The sequence below is a fragment of the Heloderma suspectum genome, chromosome 16 (assembly GCF_057233095.1).
Source record: "Heloderma suspectum isolate Gila_16-S chromosome 16, 16-S_ref, whole genome shotgun sequence".
Classification (NCBI taxonomy): domain Eukaryota; kingdom Metazoa; phylum Chordata; class Lepidosauria; order Squamata; family Helodermatidae; genus Heloderma; species Heloderma suspectum.
In genome coordinates, this window is record NC_139473.1 from 21,452,559 (window position 1) to 21,475,306 (window position 22,748).

Genomic DNA, 22,748 nt, shown 5'->3' on the forward strand with positions numbered 1-22,748 from the left:
TTGGCCAAGTCCGATGGACCACTTGTGTGCTTGACCCTTGCCCTTCATGGCTTATTACATCAAACAAGGAGGGGTTGTCCGGCTGGGTCCAGGAGGTTGTAAATTCCTCCTTGAGAGAGGGAGTGGTGCCTGCTGCTTTAAAAGAGGCAGTAATTAGACCACTCCTGAAAAAGCCTAACCTGGACCCAGAGGATGTTAACCATTATAGGCCAGTGGCCAACATCCCCTTCCTGGGCAAGGTGCTTGAGCGGGTGGTTGTAGGACAGCTCCAGGCACTCTTGAATGAAACGGATTATCTAGATCCATTTCAATCGGGCTTCAGGCCTGGTTTTGGAACGGAAACTGCCTTGGTCGCCCTGTGGGATGACCTCTGCCGGGAGAGGGACAGGGGGAGTGCGACCCTGTTGATTCTCCTGGACCTCTCAGCGGCTTTCGATACCATCGACCATGGTATCCTTCTGGATAGGTTGTCTGGGCTGGGAGTTGGAGGCACTGCACTACAGTGGTTCCGCTCCTACTTGGATGGCCGATTCCAGAAGGTGGTGCTGGGGGATTATTGCTCTGTGCCATGGCAATTGTGCCATGGGGTTCCACAGGGCTCTATTCTATCCCCCATGCTGTTTAACATCTACATGAAACCGCTGGGGGAGGTTATCCGGAGGTGTGGGCTGAGGTGCCATCAATATGCGGATGACACCCAGCTCTACCTCTCTTTCTCATCAAAACCAGGTGAGGCAGTGGCTGTTCTGAACCAGTGCCTGGGCACGGTAATGGACTGGATGAGGGCTAATAAACTGAAACTCAATCCAGACAAGACGGAGGTACTGTTAGTGGGTGGTTCGTCTGCCCGGCTAGGTGATATTCAACCTGTTCTGGAGGGGGTTGCACTCCCCCTAAAGGATCAGGTTCATGGTTGGGGGTGCTCTTGGACCCAGAACTGTCACTTGAGGCACAGGTGAACTCAGTGGCACGGAGCACTTTTTATCAGCTTAGGCTGGTATACCAACTACGCCCTTATCCGGACAGAGAGAGCCTAGCTACAGTTCTCCATGCTCTGATAACTTCTCGTCTGGATTACTGCAATGCGTTATACGTGGGGCTGCCTTTGAAAACGGTCCGGAAACTTCAGCTGGTCCAAAATAGGGCAGCAAGATTGTTTACAGGGACTGGCCTGCGAGCTCATATTACGCCAGTACTTTTCCAGCTGCACTGGCTGCCAGTCCATTTCCGGGCCCGATTCAAAGTGCTGGTGTTAACATTCAAAGCCCTTAACGGCTTGGGGCCAGGTTACCTGAAGGATCGCCTCCTCCCATATGTGCCTGCCCGGACCTTAAGATCATCATCAGCGGCCCTTCTCCGTGAGCCCCTGCTGAAGGAAGCGAGGCGGGTGGCTACTAGGAGGAGGGCTTTTTCTGCTGTGGCACCCCGGCTCTGGAATGAGCTCCCTAGTGAGGTTCGCCTGGCGCCTACATTGTACTCCTTTCGGCGCCAGGTGAAGACCTTTTTATTTTCCCAGGCATTTTAGCTTTCTAAATTTTTATCTTTGCTGTTTTAAATCTGTATTTTAAACTCCTGTACTGCTGCTAGGTTTTATTGTGGTTGTATTGTTATATTGTGGTTTTAATGTTCTATATATTTTAAATTGTTTTATTGTGTGTTGTTTGGTTTTAGTTTTTGTGAACCGCCCAGAGAGCTTCGGCTATTGGGCGGTATAGAAATGAAATGAAATAATGAATGAATGAATGAATAAATAGGGAGCTGCCTTACACAGAGTCAGACACTTGGTCCATTTAGCCCAGTGAGGCTGACACTGACTGACAGCAGCAGCTCTCCAGGGGTTTTTCAGCCCTACCTGGAGGTGCTGCCAGGGATCAAATCTGGGACCTTCTGCCTGCAAAGCAGAGGCGCTATGGCCCTCTTCCACAGGTGTGTGTGGAAGGACTGCAGGCCCAGTTTTGGTACTCCTTAGCTCTATGTGTTGCGTCTTTTGCTTCTGGCTTGGGTTGGTGGGCTCACAGGGTTCTAGTAAAAAACACAGAGTAGCCATTTTGTGGTGGTGGCCAGGAAAGTTTATCAAACTGCCAGAGGTGCCCACAGCAAGCCAGAGGTTTGCCCAACCCAAGTTTACAGAATTCCTTTCCACCAGAGGTGGTCACTTGCTTAGATGGCTCTAAAAGGGGATTCCACAAATTCACAGGAGAGGTCTGTCAGCCACATCTAGACAAATGGCCTGAAGTGCTGTGCCCAGAGGCAGACAGAGGTAAGGATCAGGTAAGTAATAAGGGAGCGCAGTCACTTCCAAGCCCTTCCTGGGGGAAAACTTGCCAGAACACCTGGCTAGCTAGCACAGTCGGGGGATGGATACTGGACCTTTGGTCTGACCCAGCAGGGCTCTGCTCACATTCAAGGCAGAGGCAGAATTTCTCCAGACAGTGAACCAACAACTGGAACCATGCAAGGAGAGTAGCCTGTTAGGAAGAAAGGCTCTTTCCCTTCTCATGCCTCTGGATGTGGGTTCCATGCCTCAAACAAGGTTTAAATACACCAAGCTGCCTTCGACTGCGAGACTGCAGTCCATCCCGTCAGAGTTTACTGGGGCTGCTGCAAAGAACAGAAGAGCCCAGCTGGATCAGACCAAAGGTCCATCTAGTCCAGCATTCTGGTCACACAGTGGTCAACCAGCTGCCCACAGGAAACCCACAAAGCAGGACACGACGCCACAGCACCCTCCTGCCCATCTTCCCCAGTGACTGGTGTACATAGGCAGACTACCCCCAAAACCAAAGAAAGCACATAGCCATCAGGACTAGTAGCCATTGATAGCCTTCTTCTCCAGGAATTTGTCCAGTCCTTTTAAAACCATCCAAATTGGTGGACATCAACTGCATCTTCTGGTGAATTCCCTAGTTTACTATGTGCTGTGTTGTTGCCAGTCAGCTTCACAGGATGACCCTTTGAGTTCTAGCATGGGGGAGAAAAATGTCTTGCTATCCACTTTCTCCACACCAGGCATAACTTTGTACATGTCTCTTGCATTTTCTATAAGGTAAAGTCCCAAACGTAATCTTTCCTAGTAGCGGAGTTACTCCAGCCCCTTGATTATTTCGGATGCTCGTTTCCCGACTCTACAGTATCTTGTTTGAGGTGTGGTGTCCAGAACTACTCATGGTATTCCAAGTGTGGCTGCACCATAGGTTTGTATAAAAAAAAAGGTAAAGGTGTCCCCAACCAGTCGTGTCTGACTCTAGGGTGTGGTGCTCATCTCCATTTCTAAGCCGAAGAGCCAGCGCTATCCGAAAACGCTTCCGTGGTCATGTGGCCGGCGTGACTGAACACCGAGGTGCACAGAACGCTGTTACCTTTCCCGCCGAGGCGGTACCTATTTATCTACTTGCAATTTCTTGCTTTCGAACTGCTAGGTTGGCAGGAGCTGGGACTGAAGATGGGAGCTCACTCCGTCACGCGGCACTCAGGTCTCGAACTGCTGTCCTGCCGACCTTCCGGTGTACAGTTCAGCATCTTAACCACTAAGTATAGGAGCACTCTTATTCTGGATTCCTTTCCTAATTATGCCCGACACAGAATTTGCCTTTTTACAGCAGCCGCACACTGGGCCAATATTTTCATCATGCTGCCCACCACAACCTCAAGATCTCTTTCTTGGGAAAAGTCTAGCTGAGAGAAGAGGGACTGAGCTCATAACTTCCTTCAGTATGGGCTTGAACCTTAAAATGTTTTCCTAATCCAAGGGTGCTGGAAGGAATTTTCAACTGACTGGGGTCACGAGCAGAGGAAGCCATAGCTTTGGGGTAGAGTGCATGCAAAGGTTCCAGCTTCAATCTCTAGTAAAAAGATCAGGCTGCAAGAGATTTCTCTTTCTGTCCCAGTGCAGACTGCGCTGCCCCACGTGGATTATTCGTCTGACACTGGCTGTTCCATGTGGGGACGGTGTCTGTGTATGCACCCTAGTATGTGGTACATTGCAGATATTTCTGGACACGCATCAGCATTCTGTTTGCAGTCTAGCATCATCTGGAGAGAGGTATAGAAGTGATTGCACCTGCCTTGAAAGCTGCTGGCCATTTAAAAGCAGATAAAGAGCTAATCAGATGGGCAACTAGTACCATCTCTTCCGACTCTTCCTTTGGAGCAATGTTCCCAGGGGGAGCAATGATAGCAAAGCCTCTTCTGGTGCTTTACTTGGAGGAAGGTGGGGTACAAACGCAAACTTCCAGGGGAAGCAGCTGTTTAGGTAGGTGGCATAAGGCAGGTAAATTGCAATTTCCTTTAGACTGAGAGGAAAGCCTGACTGAGAACAGGTTCCCCTTTGCAGAGCCTTTGATCCACCCTGCTTCACAGCAATGCCTTCACTGCAGTGATGCTTGAGCCAGAGAAAATCATCAAGCGGGCGGGGCACACCTAGGGCTGTGGAAACTGAGGCTCATTTTTTTGCCAGCACCTGCTACAGAGCTGCAGTCCAATCAACAGTGTCAAGAGGCAGTGAGAGACACAGCGATGTGTCCAAATGGTAAAACAAAGTCCAAATGGTAGTTAGGTGTAATTAATTGACAATGTTAGAGCCTACACAGAGAGCAGAACTGTTTATTGGGTAGAAAGACAGCAACTTCAGATGTATTAATTCAGTGCGTGTAAAAAATAAATAGTAACTGATTCCATAGAAGCTAAAGATTTCCATCTGTGAGAGGTCAAATTCCTGAAGGCGCAACGGTGACTCCTGTCATTCTGAAATTTCAGCTACACACTGGGAAAAAAGGGGATGCCTTAAAATGGACCCAGCAGACCGCTTGTTGAGACACTACTCACTCAAGACAGCTTTTCAGCTCAGCCTTTGAGAGATGACATCCCAGCACGCATGATTTCATCAACCAGGAGAATGTTGCTAGCAATCACAGTGCTGAAGAAGAACAGGGAAGAGAGACTGCATTGACCCAGAAGTACAAACAACTTAACCAGAAGTACACCCAACCTCCTACATATTTCTGCATCCTTCAGACCAGGGGGTGGGCAGAAGGCGATTGGTAAGAATTTCCTATTCCCAATTGTTTAACAGCAGCAACAAATCAACCCCCCCCCCCGCCATCCTTGAGCAGACTTCTCCAACCTGATGCCCTCCAGATGTGTTGGACTGCAACTGCCATAATTACCAGCTGGAATGTCTGGAAATTATGGATGTTGCAGTCCAACTAGGGATGGACGGATTGCTTACTGTCTGATCTGCGGTGTTGTCTGGGGGGGGGGGGGGGAGGTGAGCTGTTCCTCCCTCTTGGATTCCTCCGGAGCGGCTCTGCGACGATTCTGTGGAGCCGCGCACCGGCTCCGTACCACTTCCGATACGGTAATGGCAGCTGTAAATGGCTGCAATTAGGTTAAACTAAGGGCTTTACGGCCAAAAGTGGCGTCCACTATGCCATTTGCGGTTGTGTTTTCCCCCACAATAGGCTAGCAAGCAGTCTGGAGCTGGCGTGCCGTTCTGGAGGGAATCTTTGGGAGGCGGAGGTAAGTGATCCGTTCCGCTGCAGATTCCGGATTCAAAAGAATCTGGCCTCACTTGGGTCTGCGGCAGAATTCTCTGCCATCCCCAAGTCCAACACATCTGGAGAGCACCAGGTTGGAGAATTCTGTCCTAAATTATACCCCTGAAATGAAGAAAGCTGGGGGTAAACAGTTGTGTGTAGGATTGTGAACTCCAATTCTGGTCCTCAAAACAAAATCCTGAGCTCAGGACTCATTAATTGTTAAGTGTACATCTTTTGCACCCAGCTTCAGTTGGTGGCTCTCAGGGTCTGAGTAAATAATGTGGATCCCACAAGCTTGCACGCCCCTGCTTGCAATGTGCTTCACATTAGTAATGCCTTCTGGACCCCTTTTTCTGCCACCCCACAGAAAGCCTTGAAATCTGAACCCAAAGCCTGGACATTAGTCTACTGACAAAGTCTAGAAAAACTTTCCAGCGTGATCCCAGGTATGTTTACACAAAAGTGCTATTAAATTCAATTGGACTTAAGGCGTAATCCTATGCATGTTTGGACAGAAAAAAGTTCTACAACTCTCAGCATTCCCCAGACAGCCAATTATTAACTGTTGATTTCTACTAGTTATAAAATGTTACCTTGAATGAAGCAGCTGTTTTTTAACACTGTAATTATCCCAAACTCCAGCTGCTGCTGCCACCATCGGTTCCCCTGGAAAACCAAGGGAAGCATCACTGAAAGGCCATGACAGTGGTCCATGTTCTTCAAACAACTGACCAGTAATAGATTACCAAATGTGTTCACAGTACCATAGTGTACCTCCCAAGACTACTTTTAGTTCGTGTGAACTGGTCTGAATTCTGTGTGGAATGCAAAATGGAAAGTGAAACCTGGAAATCTCAACACTAAGTGGACAAGAGCTCCAAACTATTCCAAATAGGTTTAAAGTAGGAGACAATAGTGTGCTTTACAGGCAAAACCTTAGAGCTGTACTGGATCAGGTGAAAAGGTCTTAATCCAGCATTCTGTTCCCACACTGGCCAACCAGATGCCTTTGGGAAGCCCACAAGCAAGACATGAATGCAACAGCACCCTCCCACTCATGTTCCCTAGCAACAAGTAGTCACAGCTTCTAATACTGGAGGTAATATCTAGCCATCATGACTAGGAGCCATTGACAGCCTTGAGATCTTCCCGAGACACAGAACAGGATGGGATGTGGGGGGAAAACAGGGTTGTGGCCTGCTCTTGACTGATATGGGTCACTAGGAGGAAGTCTGCCAGCATCCTCAGCTTTCTAGGGAGAGTCTGAATTCACTTTGTTCTTCCAAGATCAGTCAAGGGCAACCTATGCAGATCACAGAGTTCAGCCTCCAGGTTACACAGGTGTGAAATGGCTATCAAAAAAAGGGAAGTTCCCCTCACAGCTGCTGCTACCAGTTCACATCAGCCAACCCTGGACACCCAAAGACTGGATCAACGCACACCAGTTTTAGTGCTACTGGTTTCTACAGAGACAAGCGTGCCAGTCTCAACAGTTTTTGTAATTCTGAACATCTCCATTGCACATCTATTAGGTTGGGGGTTTCCTTAAGTATGTGTTGTTCTTAAAACCCCACCTTGCACTTCCAGTTATACCAAGAATAGCTGCAAGGTGCAGTTTAACCTGGGTCAAACAAGCTCAACCCAAGCCCATCTCTATTTTTCCATGTTAAAAGGAAGAGGAGCTTCCAACAAAGCGGGCCCCGAGGCTTCCGGCAATCAACCCATCCCCAGCCCTTCATAATGCACTCTCTCTTACCAGAGTTTAGGTCAACACCGACAAGCTGCCCTGACTCAGCATATTCAGCCTGGACTTTCACAAGCGTTTCTTGAGAATCATAGCCAGAGTTCTGAGCAAGTACCTGGGAGAATCAAAAAATGCACAAAACCTTGAATTTCTCCCTATAATCTCAGACACTCAGGAAATGTCTTGCTTTATCCTTGGCGGAGACAGACTCCCACCTTACATTTTAAGTTTGACTTCACTATCGCTTCTTCTTTTTCATTTGCCCTTCTAGCTGCAACTCTTCATCTTCTACACTCCACAGCCCAAGAGCCTTTGCATTATCTTCTTTATGGTACCCACCCAAGCCCCTGGGGTACAAAGCCAAATAAATTTATCAGCCTGTATTTTGGCCAAACAGTTGCATACCTTAGGAATGATCAGCAGAGCATCAGCAAAAGCTTGAATCCCCAGCTGGGCCCTTCCTTTTATGCTGGGCTTATGTTTCACAAGAGCATCAGCTATGGCCACCTCTAGGGCTCCAGCGCCTGGAACCACACATCCTGCAAGAGAACATCATGCATGAGTAACACTAAACTGGTGACGAGATCCACACCAGACACACAAGCAAAAATGACAGAACTTATTATCCCTCAAAAGAGGTCAGGATTTATATTTCTCTCTTCCTCCATCACGGTCAAATATAAACTGCATTTCTCAGCGTTCATTTAAAATGTTGTCAGTATTGCTTCCTCTGCCTTATTTAATATGGTTATTTAAATAGGTTCATACAGTCATTTGTGTGTGGAAATCTGGTTTAATGCCTCCACCCTAATACATTTCTATGTCTTTAAAATAGCTCAAGGTTGAGAGGCAGCAGGTTCTAGATAGTATTTAAGTGAGCCTCTCACACGTGCCAAAGAGTCTATTCCAGATGTTTTGGTTTGTTCTTGTTGCTCTAGCGTAGTAGACACACTTATGGGTTTATATTCCTTTTCCTTTTGTACTGCCATAGCTTGGGATACAATTTGTGTGTTATAATTTATTCAATTTGGTATGTTTATATCCCGCCTTTTCCTCCAAGGAGCCCAAGGCGGCATAATATCTTCCTCCTCTTCATTTTATCCTCACAACAACCTGTAACTTAGTTTAGGCCAAGAATCAGTGATTGGCTCAAAGTCACCAGTAAGCTTCATGGCCAAGTGGAGAGTAGAACCCAGGTCTCTCAAGTCCCAGTTTTTATAAGAATTTAGGATACATTCAGTAACTCCTAGTTTCTTTTAGTTTAATGAAGGTATTTCAGAGTCAGAGTGCTTTCCTACTGCAGTAAATGGCATGTAATTCATTTATGTAAAAACATGCTTTGCTTGTTGTTAAGCTCATGTTTTCACTTGAGCCTTTTGACCAGTTCAAAGGTATGCCGAAGATCGGAAAGAAACATCAAATAACTGAGGACTGGGGCAGGTTTGTCTACACATTAGCTTCTACCCATGCATCTGCCACCAGGAGCCAAAACTTCCACCATGCATATCTGGCTGTTCTGGCAGCCATTTCCAGGCTGGGGTTATTTCTTCCAAGACCTGCTGTGGCCCAGTGACTAAGAAGCAAAGTAGTAACTGTAATATCTCAGGTCTGGAGGACACTTTTAAATACCCCCCCCCCCCCCCCCGGTAACGCTTGACAATTTTATTATATTTTTAAAACATACTGTGAGTCACCTTGAGAACTTTGGTTAACAGGTGGAGCGTACCTACTCTAGGCAAATCAAAGCACAGCTTAGCTCTCCAAGTGCAGGGCCTTACACAGCCAAAACAGCACCATCCATGCACAAGGGCAAGGTATCAACAGATTCAGGGGAACCCCAGTGTTTGCAGAAGTACAATGTGACTGGAAGGCACCCTGAACAGGAACACTTCACACTGCAACTGGTTGGGGGGTTTTGCATGGGAGGAGGGGGAGAAGGTCCTACCAACACGATTAAGGAAAGTTTATGGATTCAGCCGCCTTCTAGAGAGTGATTGGTGAAGCAACATATGCGGTTGTAAGGAACATTTTGGTGCATATACCCTTTGATAATATGGTTATGGAGATGAGACATTCTCTGGACTCTTGTCAAATGATTGGTTATCGATAAATGCGTTGTTTCAAGTGTCATTTATTTGTTCCTTTCAATAGTATTGTTTTCACAGGCATTATACACTATGTGTGATTGATTATAATATAATGCAAAGCACATCGATAATTTGATAAACAGCAAAGAGGCCATGTTCTCACTATCATACGACTGGGGCTCCATGTTTCCACTGTGTGGTCCTGTGCCCTCCTGGTCCCCCGTGTTCCCCTTTGGCTCTCTGAGTTTGCCATACAAGAATTACCAGCAAGGCTGGAGAGCGATCAAGAGACATAAACAAAAAGCAACAGGTAGTAAAAGCAAAACTAAAACCTTCCCTTTTAATTCGCTGCACCCTGGCTGTGCTGGGATCACTGAAAAGTTATCAAGCAGCTCAAGCCCAGACTCACCATCCTCAATGGCATTTTTGACAGCACGGAGCCCATCTCTGACAGCATCCTTGATTTGCGTCAGCGTGTGCTTATTCGGTCCCTTGATCAACAGAGTCACAGAACGAGGGTTGTCACACTTCTCAATGAAAGTGTACTTCTCTTCACCCTACGCAAACAGGACAAGCAAGAACTTCCCTAAGCACGCTGATGAATTTTTAGCTGTAATTTATTAGATTTTTGTATATTTGGGGGCTGGATGTTGGCTGCAATTTTTTATCACTGTGTTATTATTTTAGGTTATTTGATAGGGTTTTTTTCTTGAAAACCACCCTTGGAGGGTTTTTCCCCTTAAAGGAAAACAAAAAATATTTTAAGGGCACCATCCTCTGCCTGTTTAGACAGAAACAAGTCCTACAACTCCTAGCATTCCCTAGCCAGCCATGGTGGCTAGGGAATGCTGGGAGTTGTAGGACTTGTTTCTGTCTAAACAGGCAGAGGATGGTGCCCTTAAGTAAATTAATAAAAATGCCAACAGCTTATCAGGCTAATGCAAAGGCAGCATGCTAATTACACATTTCCAGATGTTTCTTTTGTGCTGGGGTCAGAATACACTCTTCAATTCACTGAGCAACGGAGAGATTCCAAGATGATAGTCTATATAACAATCCCTCTGCCATCCAGCTGATATTTTTAAATAGATTTCAACAGCATTAATGACATCTAAGCAGGCGTTAGCCTTCGCTGACCCAAAAAGCATTAAGAGACATTTCTTGCCCAACAGCAAAGCCCAATTTATAACACTCGCCACAGAAGCCAAACTGCAGCAAGAATGGGAAACCTGTCAGTCACACACACCAGCGTGTATTCATAAACGAGGCCTGCATGTCCCAGGCAGTCAACGGAGAGGTCATCCACAGAATTCATCGCAATGCCTCCGCAAGCAAGGGTCAACCTGTGAGGAGGGGAAAAACTCTGCATTTCAGGCAGCTCAAAATCATACTGCTGAATGTAACAGAACCACCATATGTTAAGCAGCCCCACTATAAAAGCTGATATTACTATTGTGAGATTTGTTATAAGACATATTTAATAAAAAGTATACATTAAAAATGGAGTTTTAGATGCAGGTATCTTTCTATAATATAAACAGTTCAGCTTGGTTAAATGTGACTGGCTACTGGATACCCACATCACGATCCTACATTTACTCCGAAGCAAGTTCCATAGCAGCCAGTGCTTACATCCTCCTAAGTGTTTATTTCCTTTGCCTATGGTAAATTGCTATGCTAGCGGTAAAAGTTTTTCAAGTGTCAGAAGACAGGGATATTTCTGAGTAACAAGGCCCTCCCAGAGACTTACCTTTCCATATTCCTTCGTTTTGCTCTGCGCAAAGCTACTATCCCTTCTTTTGCAAGCATATCCAGGGAAAAAGGGTCAATCCCCTAAAAACAGAGAAGACAAGTAAGAGCTGAGCAGATGAATAATCCTTATTTTGAAATATTTAGTGAGGTCAGCGCATCCAGATTTGCTGCCTTGCAGCACTAAAGGAATGCCTCTTTGTTAGGCAACTGTCCCAAATCAACTCCAAATCTCACCTTTTGATTGACCACAATGAAACCTTTATTTGAATCTTCAACAACTGTCTTTTTCAAGTCAATGATTTTCTTTACTCGCTCTTCAATAAACTTCCTTTCGGCTTTGACTAGTTTCTCTCTTTCTTCTGCACTCTTATAAAAGAACCCAGAATTCACCTCCCTGAAAACAGAAAATGGATCACATCAGCTGTATGCTGTAGGTGTGGAAACTATACAGTAAGCATACAGGTACAGGCAAAAGGGATCAGGGCCCAGCCTGGGAGAGGTGGTCAGGCAGGCATTTGGGGGAGCCTTGAGGCTCCAACAGAACTCTCCATGAATCAGACAACGGCCTCTCAAATCTAAGATGGAGCTTATACTCCCAATTGTATGCAACCCCCATTGCATACATACGTTTTTTCATACTCTAGCGATACATTGCAGGTAAGGATGTAAGCATCTTCAAGTCTCTTCTTCATGTCAGGGTGACGAGCGCCATGATCCAAGACCAGTCCTCTGATCAGCCTGTTAAGAAGCAGTTGCAGGTAACCCTTCACGCTCTCGCTTCCAGTTTCATTTGTTTATTCCACATGCCATCACAAACATCTCCTACCAAACCCCCAATATAGGGCAGACGTGTGTATCCCTTTCAGATGTGGCCATGGTGCCTTACACACAGCAGGCCAATAGAAACATCCGAGACAGAGACTTTATTCTTGCATGGTGTCTGACTCCATTAGCCATTGTAAAAGCCAACGGAGAATTCATCCATGCCCCTAAACTACAAATATTCCACACATACCCAAGGTGGAATTACATTCCTCTAGCAGTTCAGAATACCTAACAATGACCTCTAGAGCAACTTTCCCCAACCTGGTGCCATTGGCCATGCTGGCTGTGAATTATGGGAGTTGCAGTCTAACACATCTGGAGGGCGCCAGGTTGGGGAAAGCTGCTCTAGAGGCAACCACAGGGCAGGTGAAACAGAGAGGTGCTGCTGACTGCCACATACAACTTCTGTCTTTGTGTCTGATGAAGAGTTACCATGTCCCTGCCCTCTCAAGCAGAAGAAAATGTAGTGTGACAGTGACTATGGGAATTCCACGGCAGCACTAGAATGACAAACTGCAAGAAGATTTAAGAAGAGAACCCGTGAACCTTCTATTGTACCTACGTTGTGTCAGTTTCAGATTTGTGCTTCATCTCCATTATTTCCACCATGTAAAGATCTATTGGCTCATCGGGTTTTCTGATGGCCAGGATGGAGTCTACTACCGCCTTGAAAGAGAAGAGAATAGCCCCATCAAACATCCCTTCCGAGATCCAGCATGTCTTTCCCCAATACCCACCGTCTGCCGCGCCTTCCCAATTTAAGCATGAGAGTTGCACATCATACAATTAGGAAACAAAACGAGACGCCACAAAAAGCCTCACCTCCGTTAAAATATCAGCAAGCTCGGTGTGGACTTTTGTGCGGAGGGAGGTTCTGGCAACATCCAGGAGTGTCTCTCTGTCCATTTCCTTGGTTACTTTGACTTGTTCCAGGACCTGAAGAGCTTTCTCCTTTGCAGCTTCAAACCCTTCTGTAACTATTCGAGGGTGTAAACCCTAGTGCCAAATAAGTTCTGAATGAATGAGCATGCACACACGAACACACATTCCTCTCATTGTTTTCAGTGCTGCACTATTTTGCTGAGAAAAACAGAAGCCTCTTAAAAAAGCTTTGATCCTCGAGATTTATCTATTATCTCCATTACATAAAGATGGCACAGACTTGAGTTTCCTCACACGAGGACAAATTGTCCTGTCCTTTTGAATACATGTAAAAGGAAAGACATTCCTTCCAATGCAGAGGGTAAAGCACAGGTTATTCTAGCACAGAGTTATGTCAAGGGAACTACAGAGCTCACTTGGGTGTTCACTGTGCAACACAGTTTTTGAAGGCTCAACCCAACAGCTGATTACACCACAAAAAAGCAGAAGCAATATACACAACGAAGAAAGTCCAACTCCATGGCAAAGATTCAAGAGGGAGAAGATCCATCCTTGCTAAAATGTAAGTTCTGGTTTCAGAGACTGCAACAGGAATTCCACTTGCATCACCAAATACACCTTTATCTGAAGTCTTGTAGGGGCATCGCTATAGCTAAGACTTTTGTTTTGAGTGAACCCAGCTGGAAGCTCGCACGTAGCTTATTTTTCTAATTAAATTTTGAAAGCAAAAGCCAACCAAAATAATTAAGGAGTGTGTTTGCTTTTTCCCTAGAAGAACAGAAAACACTGCCCCATACATACCTCTGAAATGTAAAGATCTGCCTGCTTGAGCAGCTCACCGATGATGAGTACATTGGAAGTGGTCCCATCACCAGTAATGTCATCCTGCGCTGTTGCCACTTTCGCTATCAAGGAGGCCGTTGGGTGCTGGATTTGCTGGGGGATGCAAGGGGTGCAAAGAAAGCAACATCCAAAAGTTATTTCTCATCACTGCAGGAACTGCAGTGCACCATCATCAGTCTAATATGCTTGAGGAGCCAAACAGGAAATCATACCAACGCTGAACTCCTCTGTATATTTAGTTATTTTTAGATCCAAAGCAGACCAGAGAGGGGCTCAGGCTTTGGCCAAGGTCAGCCACTTCAAAACTGTTATTTTCTTAGGCAAGTTGGTACAAAGTCTGACTAATTTTGAAAAATAAAAAATGGATACAACCTGCAATTCATGTCTAAAAGGATAAAAGAAAATGAAGATTAACTTTTGCCACAGTGAGGCCACCTTACCAATAGTAAATCACAAGAACTAGTATCTCTCTTCTTTTCCAGAAGTAGCCAAAGTACTAAGAGCAATTCTTCAACAGGGGCAGGCAACCTACAGATGTTTTGGACTACAACTCACGTAGCCCCTAATTTTTGGCCACGCTAGATGGGGCTGATGGGAGTTGTACTAAAAAATGCCTGGCAGGCACCAGGTCGCCTACCCCTGAACTAGACATATTACCCGTTTTAAGGTAGCCCGTAGTCTCACAAGCTGCACACCTCCAACAGGCGATACACATTCAACACAGTTCCAATTTCTACTGCCTAGTCACCATAAGAAGCCCCCAAATTACACTACTTGTACATTTTAGGTGGACTTCACAGGAGGAACAGGCTCACCATTTCATGAAGCAAGACATTGCCATCTTTAGTAAGCTTGATATCTCCAGCACCGGATACAAGCCTGCAGGAGACAGAATGCAGAACCGTCAGTCCCTAGTCCCACCTTCCTTTGGCAGATCTGTGCCAAAAAACCACCACCACTGAATGCACCGACAGCACAATTCACCCCTGCTGGCGGCGGCGAATACAGGGTGACTCACTCTCTGCGCAAAGAAACGAGGGCACTTCCAAATCCTTCACCCAGCCCACTACCACCTACAAGGAAGGGGAGTGCTTCCTGCAACACATGCCTCTCAACCATAACACCACAGCAAGCCTCCTCAATGACAGGCTTCAGTGATTCTACTCACTATGACAAGTGTGGCACTGACAACTCCCTACACCCCCCCCCAGCCAGCATGCTGGGAGCTCTAGTCCTCCAGTAAGTTGTAGTCCTCCCCATAGGCTGGACTACAATTCCAAGCATCCCCTAGCTAGCATGCTGGGAGCTGTAGTCCTTCAGATGGGCTGGGCTACAACTCCTAGCACCCCCCGGCCAGCATGCTGGGAGTTGTAGTCCAATCCTCCTGGAGGGCGCCGAACTTTAAGGAGGGGCAATCAAGGGCCATGGCCTCTGCGCATGCGCCAGCGCCGCCATTTCCACCCCAGCGCCATGTGGATGGGCGTGGCTCGCCGTGGCCCCGCCCCGCCCCGCCCGACACGTATCCTCCCTCTCCTGCCCCCTCAGCCAGCCCCCCGCCCCCCCGCCTCACATCTTCATGGTTCCTTTGGGGCCGAGGTTGGTCCTGAGCACGTCCTGCAGGCCCCGCGCAGCGCTGATGTTGACGGCCAGGGCCGCCTGGGCCCGCGCCACCTCCGCCTTGGGGTTGAGCGCCTTCACCGCCATCTCGGCCGGAGGAAAGGAAGGGACTGAGCGGCAGAGGGAGCGGGGTCTGCGCGCGCACACGCACGCGACGCACGGAGGCCGACGCAAGGCCCTGGCGTCACGGCGCCGCCCCCTTCTAGAACGCTCCTCCTCCCGCGCGCACTCCATTGGCCCGCCTGCAGCCCGCCCCCCGGCTCCCGTTGGCTCAACCGACGCGTCGCTCAGGAGCACGGCCCGGGCGGCGGTTGGAGACCGTTGCTATGCAAAATGGCGGGCGGCCTGGGCATAGGCGGCACCTCATGAATATTCATGTCCGATTTTATATCTATGTAGATATTTATACAGCATCTCATGAGGTCGGCTCTCGTCCACGAAAGCTTCGACCATATTTGATAGTCATTAAGGGGGCACAAGACTCCCCTTTCTCTCTCTCTCTCACACACACACACAAATAATGATTCAGGATAAAAATCCAGAAAATAAAAATAAGTGGTACCGTTACATATATCTGTGTGTAGTGTGTGTGTAACACGCAAATATACACATTTATAGGGTGTATGTATGTGTATATTGAAATTGCTATCCGACTTTATTGATTTGTTAGATTTCTACCCTGATTTTTGACCACCCTCTCCAAAATGGCTCCTAAAGCTGTAAAACACTAAGGGCGCAATCCTATGCATGTTTAGTCAGAAGAAACTGCTACAATCCTATGCATGTTAAGACGGGGGGGGGGGGGAATCCTACATTTCCCAGCCAGCATAGCTGGTTGGGGAATGCTGAGAGCTGTAGAACTTCGTTTTCCTGTCTAAACATGCATAGGATTGCGCCCTTACCTACACAGAGTGCCAGGTAGTCACGCCCCCCTCCCTCACAGGGTCGTTGTGAGGATAAAATGGAGAGAGGGATCATGTATGCTCCCGTGGGCTCATGGAGTAAAGGCAATGTAACAAATAAATATGTACATATAATGCTAAATATTAATTTTAAAAACACTAATATTTGGTTATATCGTACAAAAACAATAATATCCCCCTTTTCTATCGCATGTGCCACTGTACAAAGTTTCTAGCGATTCTTACTTATTGAGAGCATGTGATTCTGTTTTGGGGGACTCACATAAAGTTTCCATTTTCCAGGCATTTGTAGATCAGAATGTCCTCGGGATCCCTTCATGGTGTGATGTGCTTCAAGAAAAGGCAAAACAGGTATCCAAACCCTCAATTTAGCTTAACTTTTCATTTGTTGTATTTTGATCGTTTGCATCTCTTTTTCTAGCCTGAATTTTGTTAGTAGACATTTAAAAGGGTTTATTTCTTCCAGACATTTTCTTTGGTTGGCTGTATTTATGTAGGGTTGCCAGATCAATTGAACAACAGTCCTGTAAGGTTGTCCACTATTGTTAACCCCACAGATTGTAGCTTGCCTAAAGCCACCTAGTGAATTTGTGGCTGTAGTAAAATTTGAACCTGGTTATTTCAAGCTTACACTTGTTACCACCTTCACAATACTAGGTATGTTTCAAGCTGCAGTCTTAAATACACTTACGAGTAAGTTAGAGCTATTTACAATCATTGGACTTAATTCTGAGTAAGCATGCTTCTAATCTGGCTGTATGAGTTGCAGAGAAGGGAGAATTTTTCCAGGTTGTGGCTTCTCCCCAGTCTCTAGCACTTCAGTGGAAAAAGCAGCATTTGGCGAAGTTGTATTTTCTCTAAAGTGTTGCAGAACTCTGCTACAAAAGCAGAGCACACGTGTAAAAAAAATGTCCACTGCAGCTGTTGTTGTTGTTGTTGTTGTTCAGTCGTTCAGTCGTGTCCGACTCTTCGTGACCCCATGGACCATAGCACGCCAGGCCTTCCTGTCCTGCGCTCTCTCCCGGAGCGTGCTCAAGTTCATATTCATTGCATCCGTGATGCTATCTAGCCATCTCATCCTCTGCCGTCCCCTTCTCCTTTTGCCTTCAGTCTTTCCCAGCATCAGGGTCTTTTCCAGGGAGTTTTCTCTTCGCATTAGGTGGCCAAAATATTGGAGCTTCAGCTTCATTATCTGTCCTTCCAATGAGCAGTCAGGGTTGATTTCCTTTAGGATGGACTGATTTGACCTCCTTGCAGTCCAGGGGACTCGTAAGAGTCTTCTCCAGCACCACAGTTCGAAAGCATCAATTCTTCGGCGCTCAGCCTTCCTTATAGTCCAGCTCTCACAGCCATACATTACTACTGGGAAAACCATAGCTTTGATTAGACGGACCTTTGTCGGCAAGGTGATGTCTCTGCTTCTTACTATGCTGTCTAGGTTTGCCATAGCTTTCCTCCCAAGGAGCAAGCGTCTTTTAATTTCATGGCTACAGTCACCGTCTGCGGTGATCTTGGAGCCCAAGAAAGTAAAATCTGTCACTGCTTCCATTTCTTCCCCTTCTATATGCCAGGAAGTGATGGGGCCAGATGACATGATCTTAGTTTTTTTAATGTTGAGTTTCAAACCAGCTTTTGCACTCTCCTCTTTCACCCTCAACAAGAGGCTCTTCAGATCCTCTTCGCTTTCTGCCATTAGGGTGGTATCGTCTGCATATCGGAGGTTGTTGATAATTCTCCCGGCAATCTTAATTCCGACCTCTGATTCATCCAACCCGGCATTTCTCATGATGTACTCTGCATATAAGTTAAATAAGCAGGGTGACAATATGCAGCCTTGTCGTACTCCTTTCCCAATTTTGAACCACTCGGTTGTTCCATTTCTGGTTCTTACTGTTGCTTCTTGACCCTCGTACAGGTTTCTCAGGAGACAGGTAAGGTGGTCTGGTACTCCCATCACTTTAAGAATTTGCCACAGTTTGTTGTGATCCACACAATCAAAGGCTTTAGCGTAGTCAATGAAGCAGAAATAGACGTTTTTCTGGAATTCTCTTGCTTTCTCCATGATGCAGCGAATGTTGGCGATTTGATCTCTAGTTCCTCTGCCTCTTCGAAACCCAGCTTGTACTTCCGGTAGTTCTCGGTTCGCATACTGCTGAAGCCTAGCTTGTAGGATTTTGAGCATCACCTTGCTGGCATGTGAAATGAGCGCAATTGTGCGGTAGTTTGAACACTCTTTGGCGTTGCCCTTCTTTGGGATTGGAATGTAAACTGACCTTTTCCAGTCTTGTGGCCACTGTTGAGTGTTCCAGATTTGTTGGCATATTGAATGCAGCACTTTAACAGCATCATCTTTTAGGATTTTAAATAGCTCGGCTGGAATACTGTCATCTCCGCTAGCTTTGTTGTTACTAATGCTTCCTAAGGCCCACTTGACTTCACTCTCTAGGATGTCTGGCTCAAGTTCAGTGACCGCACTATCATGGCTATCAGGGACATTCAGATCTTTCCTGTATAGTTCTTCTGTGTATTCTTGCCACCTCTTCTTAATCTCATCTGCTTCTGTTAGGTCCCTGCCTTCTTTGTCCTTTATCATGCCCGTCTTTGCACAAAACGTTCCCTTGAGATCTCCAATTTTCTTGAAGAGATCTCTAGTCTTTCCCATTCTGTTGTTTTCCTCGATTTCTTTGCATTGTTCATTTAAGAAGGCCTTCTTGTCTCTCCTTGCTATTCTCTGGAACTCTGCATTCAGTTGGGTATATCTTCCCCTTTCTCCTTTGCTTTTCACTTCCCTTCTTTCGTGAGCTACTTGTAAAGCCTCATCAGACAGCCACTTGGCTTTCTTGCATTTCTTTTTCTTTGGGACGGATTTCGTTGCTGCCTCCTGAACAATGTTACGGACCTCCGTCCATAGTTCCTCAGGCACTCTGTCTATCAGGTCTAATCCCTGAAATCTATTCCTCACCTCCACTGTATATTCATCAGGGATATGATTTAGGTCATACCTGAACGGTTTAGTGGTTTTCCCTACGTTCTTCAATTTCAGCCGAAATTTTGCAAGAAGCAGCTCATGATCTGAGCCACAGTCAGCTCCAGGTCTTGTTTTTACTGACTGTATGGAGCTTCTCCATCTTTGGCTGCAAACGACATAATCAATCTGATTTCGATATTGACCATCTGGTGACGTCCATGTGTAGAGTCGCCTCTTGTGCTGTTGGAAAAGAGTGTTTGCTATGATCAGCGTGTTCTCTTGGCAAAACTCTATTAGCTTTTGTCCTGCTTCATTTTGTACACCAAGGCCATGCCTGCCTGTTATCCCGGTGATTTCTTGACTTCCTACTTTAGCATTCCAATCCCCTATGATGAAGAGGACATCTTTTTTTGGTGTTAGTTCTAGAAGGTGTTGTAGGTCTTCATAGAACCGATCAACCTCAGCTTCTTCGGCCTCAGTGGTTGGGGCATAGACTTGAATTACTGTGATGTTGAATGGTTTGCCTTGGATTCGTACTGAGATCATTCTATCATTTTTAAGATTGTACCCCAGTACTGCTTTTCCCACCCTTTTGTTGACTATGAGTGCTACTCCATTTCTTCTAAGGGATTCTTGCCCACAATAGTAGATATGATGGTCACCTGAATTAAATTCGCCCATGCCTGTCCATTTTAGTTCGCTGATTCCCAAGATGTCGATGTTCAATCTTGCCATCTCATGTTTGACCACCTCCAGCTTACCTTGATTCATTGATCTGACATTCCAGGTTCCTAAACAATATTGTTCTTTACAGCATCGGATTTTCTTTTCACCGCCAGACACATCCACAGCTGAGTGTCCTTTTGGGTTTGGCCCAGCCGCTTCACTCTTTCTGGCGCTACTTGGAAATACCCTCTGCTCTTCCCCAGTAGCATATTGGACACCTTCCGACCTGAGGGGCTCATCTTCCGGCGTCATCTCTTTTAGCCTTGTGATACGTTCCATGGGGTTTTCTTGGCAAGAATACTGGAGTGGGTTGCCATTTCCTTCTCCAGTGGACCACATTTTGTCAGAACTCTCTGCCATGACCTGTCCGTCTTGGGTGGCCCTGCACGGCATAGCTTATGGCTTCACTGAGTTACGCAAGCCCCTTCGCCACAACAAGGCAGTGATCCATGAAGGGGCCACTGCAGCTGACATTCTTGTAAACCATTGGAGGGGAAAGTCATCTATTATTTCTCCTGCCCTGGCTCTGAATCTCCCAATTGGAAATCTGTTCTATCTATGTCAGCCTTCCCCAACTTGGTGCTGTCCAGATGTGTTAGACTCCAACTCCCAGCATTGCACATGATAAGCGGTGGTTTTATCTTCATTGGATGTACAGCCAGCCAGTAGAGGGCAATGCAGTCATACCCAACAGAAAGCCATCTGTTTCTCAGCACAGACAGAAATCAACGGTTCTCAAGTGAATTGTCCTAAATCAGGGAAACAACTCTTTGATTCAGAAACTGTTCTTCATTCATTCATTCATTACAGTTTTATACCACCCAATAGCCAAAGCTCTCTGGATGGTTCGCAACTATTAAAACTGTAGAATGCAGCACAGTAAAGCAGAATGTGTGTATATGTGTGTGTGTGTGTGTGTGTATGTATATATATTTCCAAAAAATTAAAACTACAGTATAAAATCAATATAAAAACCCATCTACCCCTTGCCCCATGGTTAATAACAGCTTTGAGGTGCGGGGAGGATGATGTTGGTTGGCAACATGGTACAGGGGAAAGGGGTTAAAGCCCATCCACCCCCAACCCTCCACAGCCCTGATCAAAATCTTCCCCCCCAATGGGTGCTTTTAATCTTAAAAAAGGGACACTAGAGATCCATTCACAGACTCCCCACATCACATCTAGTTTGGCCCCAAGTCCAAACACAGCTGAACCCAGGAACCCATTTCTGGGCTGGGGCAGAGCCTCAAAACTTGTGATGCACATAATAACCAGCATTTAATGCATATGCAGGCTGCTGTGTATGTTAGTGTAGAGCAACTACAGCCACAGCATGCATATCGAGATGTGTTGGTAAAGTAGATGTGTGTTTGTGTGTATAAGATAGGTTGAATATACACTACTGAATCCTGAAAAAATTGCCAAAAAACCCCACACCATTTGACTTACTTAGGCTGAGCCACTAAATACCACTAACTGCTTGACCCAATAGGAATAGTGACATAATCTCCGGATGATGCTCGAATCAGGTTTGCCAGCTTTTCAACTGGGCTGCTGTAAATGAGCCTTTAACCAGAGCAGCTTATGCAGACAACACTGATCTCTAAGGCCTTGATTCTAGGAAAACCTTCCCCAACCTGATGCCCTCCAGATGTGTTGGACTACAACTCCTAGCATCCGTGCATCAGGTTGGAGAAGGCTGGTCTAGGCCATGGCACATTTCACCTGCTGGTTTTGCACACTGAGGGGCTGTTAAAAGCAAAGAGCAGGTCAGGGCAGGTTTGCAAACCTTAGTCAGGTGGCAAACCTTAGCTCAGATTAGGTCTTGATAAATCCCAAGCGGAAGAACATTCCAGAGCTGGGGAGCAACCACCAAGAATGTCTCTGTATGCACTTAGTTGTTTGTTTGAATTTGGCACACAGCATAATTAAGGGGATGTGCTAGTTATCCTTAATGAACTATTATTGTCATTATATATGATTAAGGCGGCATGAAATGCAGGCAAAACAACTAGTGAATTTACCTTTCTTGCAAAATGTCTTTTGATATAACTGTGATTGTATTTTTATTTATTGTCTATAGCCATAGACCATCACAATTAAAACAAAATATAAACAATAAAATGTTTGCAAGTATAGTATATAACACTGCGATCCTATGCAAGTCTACTGAGAAGCAAGTCCCATGGAGATCAATGGGGCTTGCTCCCAGGTAAGTGAGTATAGGATTGCAGCCTAAGTGTCAGCTGATTTAAAAATTCCAATCTGGCTAGCACAAACCATAGCCAACATCAGAATCTCAGTAGCCTCAAAGATGTTAGTAATCCTTCAAGAAACACTCCCAAATCACTGCAGTTGAAGGTAAAGACAAAACATAGCATTCTTAAGAGCGGTCATAATGGATTTTCTACCTGTGGTCTAAACCTGGCTTTTGCAGCTTGCTTTACACACCTGCAAGCTCTCTCTCTCTCAATATATAAGAAAGATAAACTAACAACAAAGTAATTTTCAAATATTTAGTGCTAAATGTTTTGGCAGGCTCCCTCATTGGTAGCTGTGATGTTAATAAACTGCATAACTTCAAGGCAGCTAACACAATTTATAAGTTATTTTACTTAAATTATTTCTTGGCCACCTTTCAGAGCAGAAGCCCTCCTAAGGTGGCTTACAACAATAAAATACATAACAGTTAAAAATATTAAAAATGTTAAAAACATAGAAACAATAGAAACAATACAAGCCAACAATAAAAACAGCAATTAAAACCAACAATTATGTTAACAGCAGCAACAGTCGTATCAATAGGAGGCCAAGGTAAAATACTGTTTTTAAGGCCTTCTTAAG

The 22,748-nt window shown here is 45.8% G+C and overlaps 1 protein-coding gene and 2 non-coding genes across 3 annotated transcripts; all 3 read right to left on the bottom strand.

The window, feature by feature from the left end:
- Positions 1-4,562: 4,562 nt before the first annotated feature.
- On the bottom strand, positions 4,563-15,391 carry CCT6A (chaperonin containing TCP1 subunit 6A). The gene is made up of 14 exons (XM_084822777.1): positions 15,241-15,391; positions 14,486-14,549; positions 13,629-13,763; positions 12,768-12,941; positions 12,508-12,611; positions 11,748-11,858; positions 11,355-11,514; positions 11,119-11,201; positions 10,615-10,711; positions 9,778-9,925; positions 7,687-7,820; positions 7,294-7,396; positions 6,131-6,203; positions 4,563-4,915 (listed from the first exon to the last, which is right to left on the bottom strand). The coding sequence occupies exons 1-14, from the start codon at positions 15,372-15,374 to the stop codon at positions 4,843-4,845; spliced, it is 1,593 nt and encodes a 530-aa protein (XP_084678903.1). The 5' UTR covers positions 15,375-15,391; the 3' UTR covers positions 4,563-4,842.
- On the bottom strand, positions 11,970-12,107 carry LOC146335059 (small nucleolar RNA SNORA15). Its single transcript, XR_014786216.1, has one exon. It is a non-coding gene; the product is annotated as a small nucleolar RNA SNORA15 (small nucleolar RNA).
- LOC146335060 (small nucleolar RNA SNORA22) lies at positions 13,131-13,262 on the bottom strand. The gene has a single exon (XR_014786215.1). It is a non-coding gene; the product is annotated as a small nucleolar RNA SNORA22 (small nucleolar RNA).
- Positions 15,392-22,748: the final 7,357 nt, after the last annotated feature.

What these genes read in the sequence shown, in the direction of transcription:
- CCT6A (XM_084822777.1), bottom strand. Translation starts at nt 15,374, where the DNA reads ATGGCGGTGAAGGCGCTCAACCCCAAGGCGGAGGTGGCGCGGGCCCAG. An exon ending in CCCAAAGGAACCATGAAGAT is followed by an intron (nt 14,550 to 15,240) that starts GTGAGGCGGGGG and finishes TGTCTCCTGCAG; the next exon opens with GCTTGTATCCGGTGCTGGAG. An exon ending in CAAAAATGCCATTGAGGATG is followed by an intron (nt 7,821 to 9,777) that starts GTGAGTCTGGGC and finishes GTTCTCTTGCAG; the next exon opens with GATGTGTGGTTCCAGGCGCT.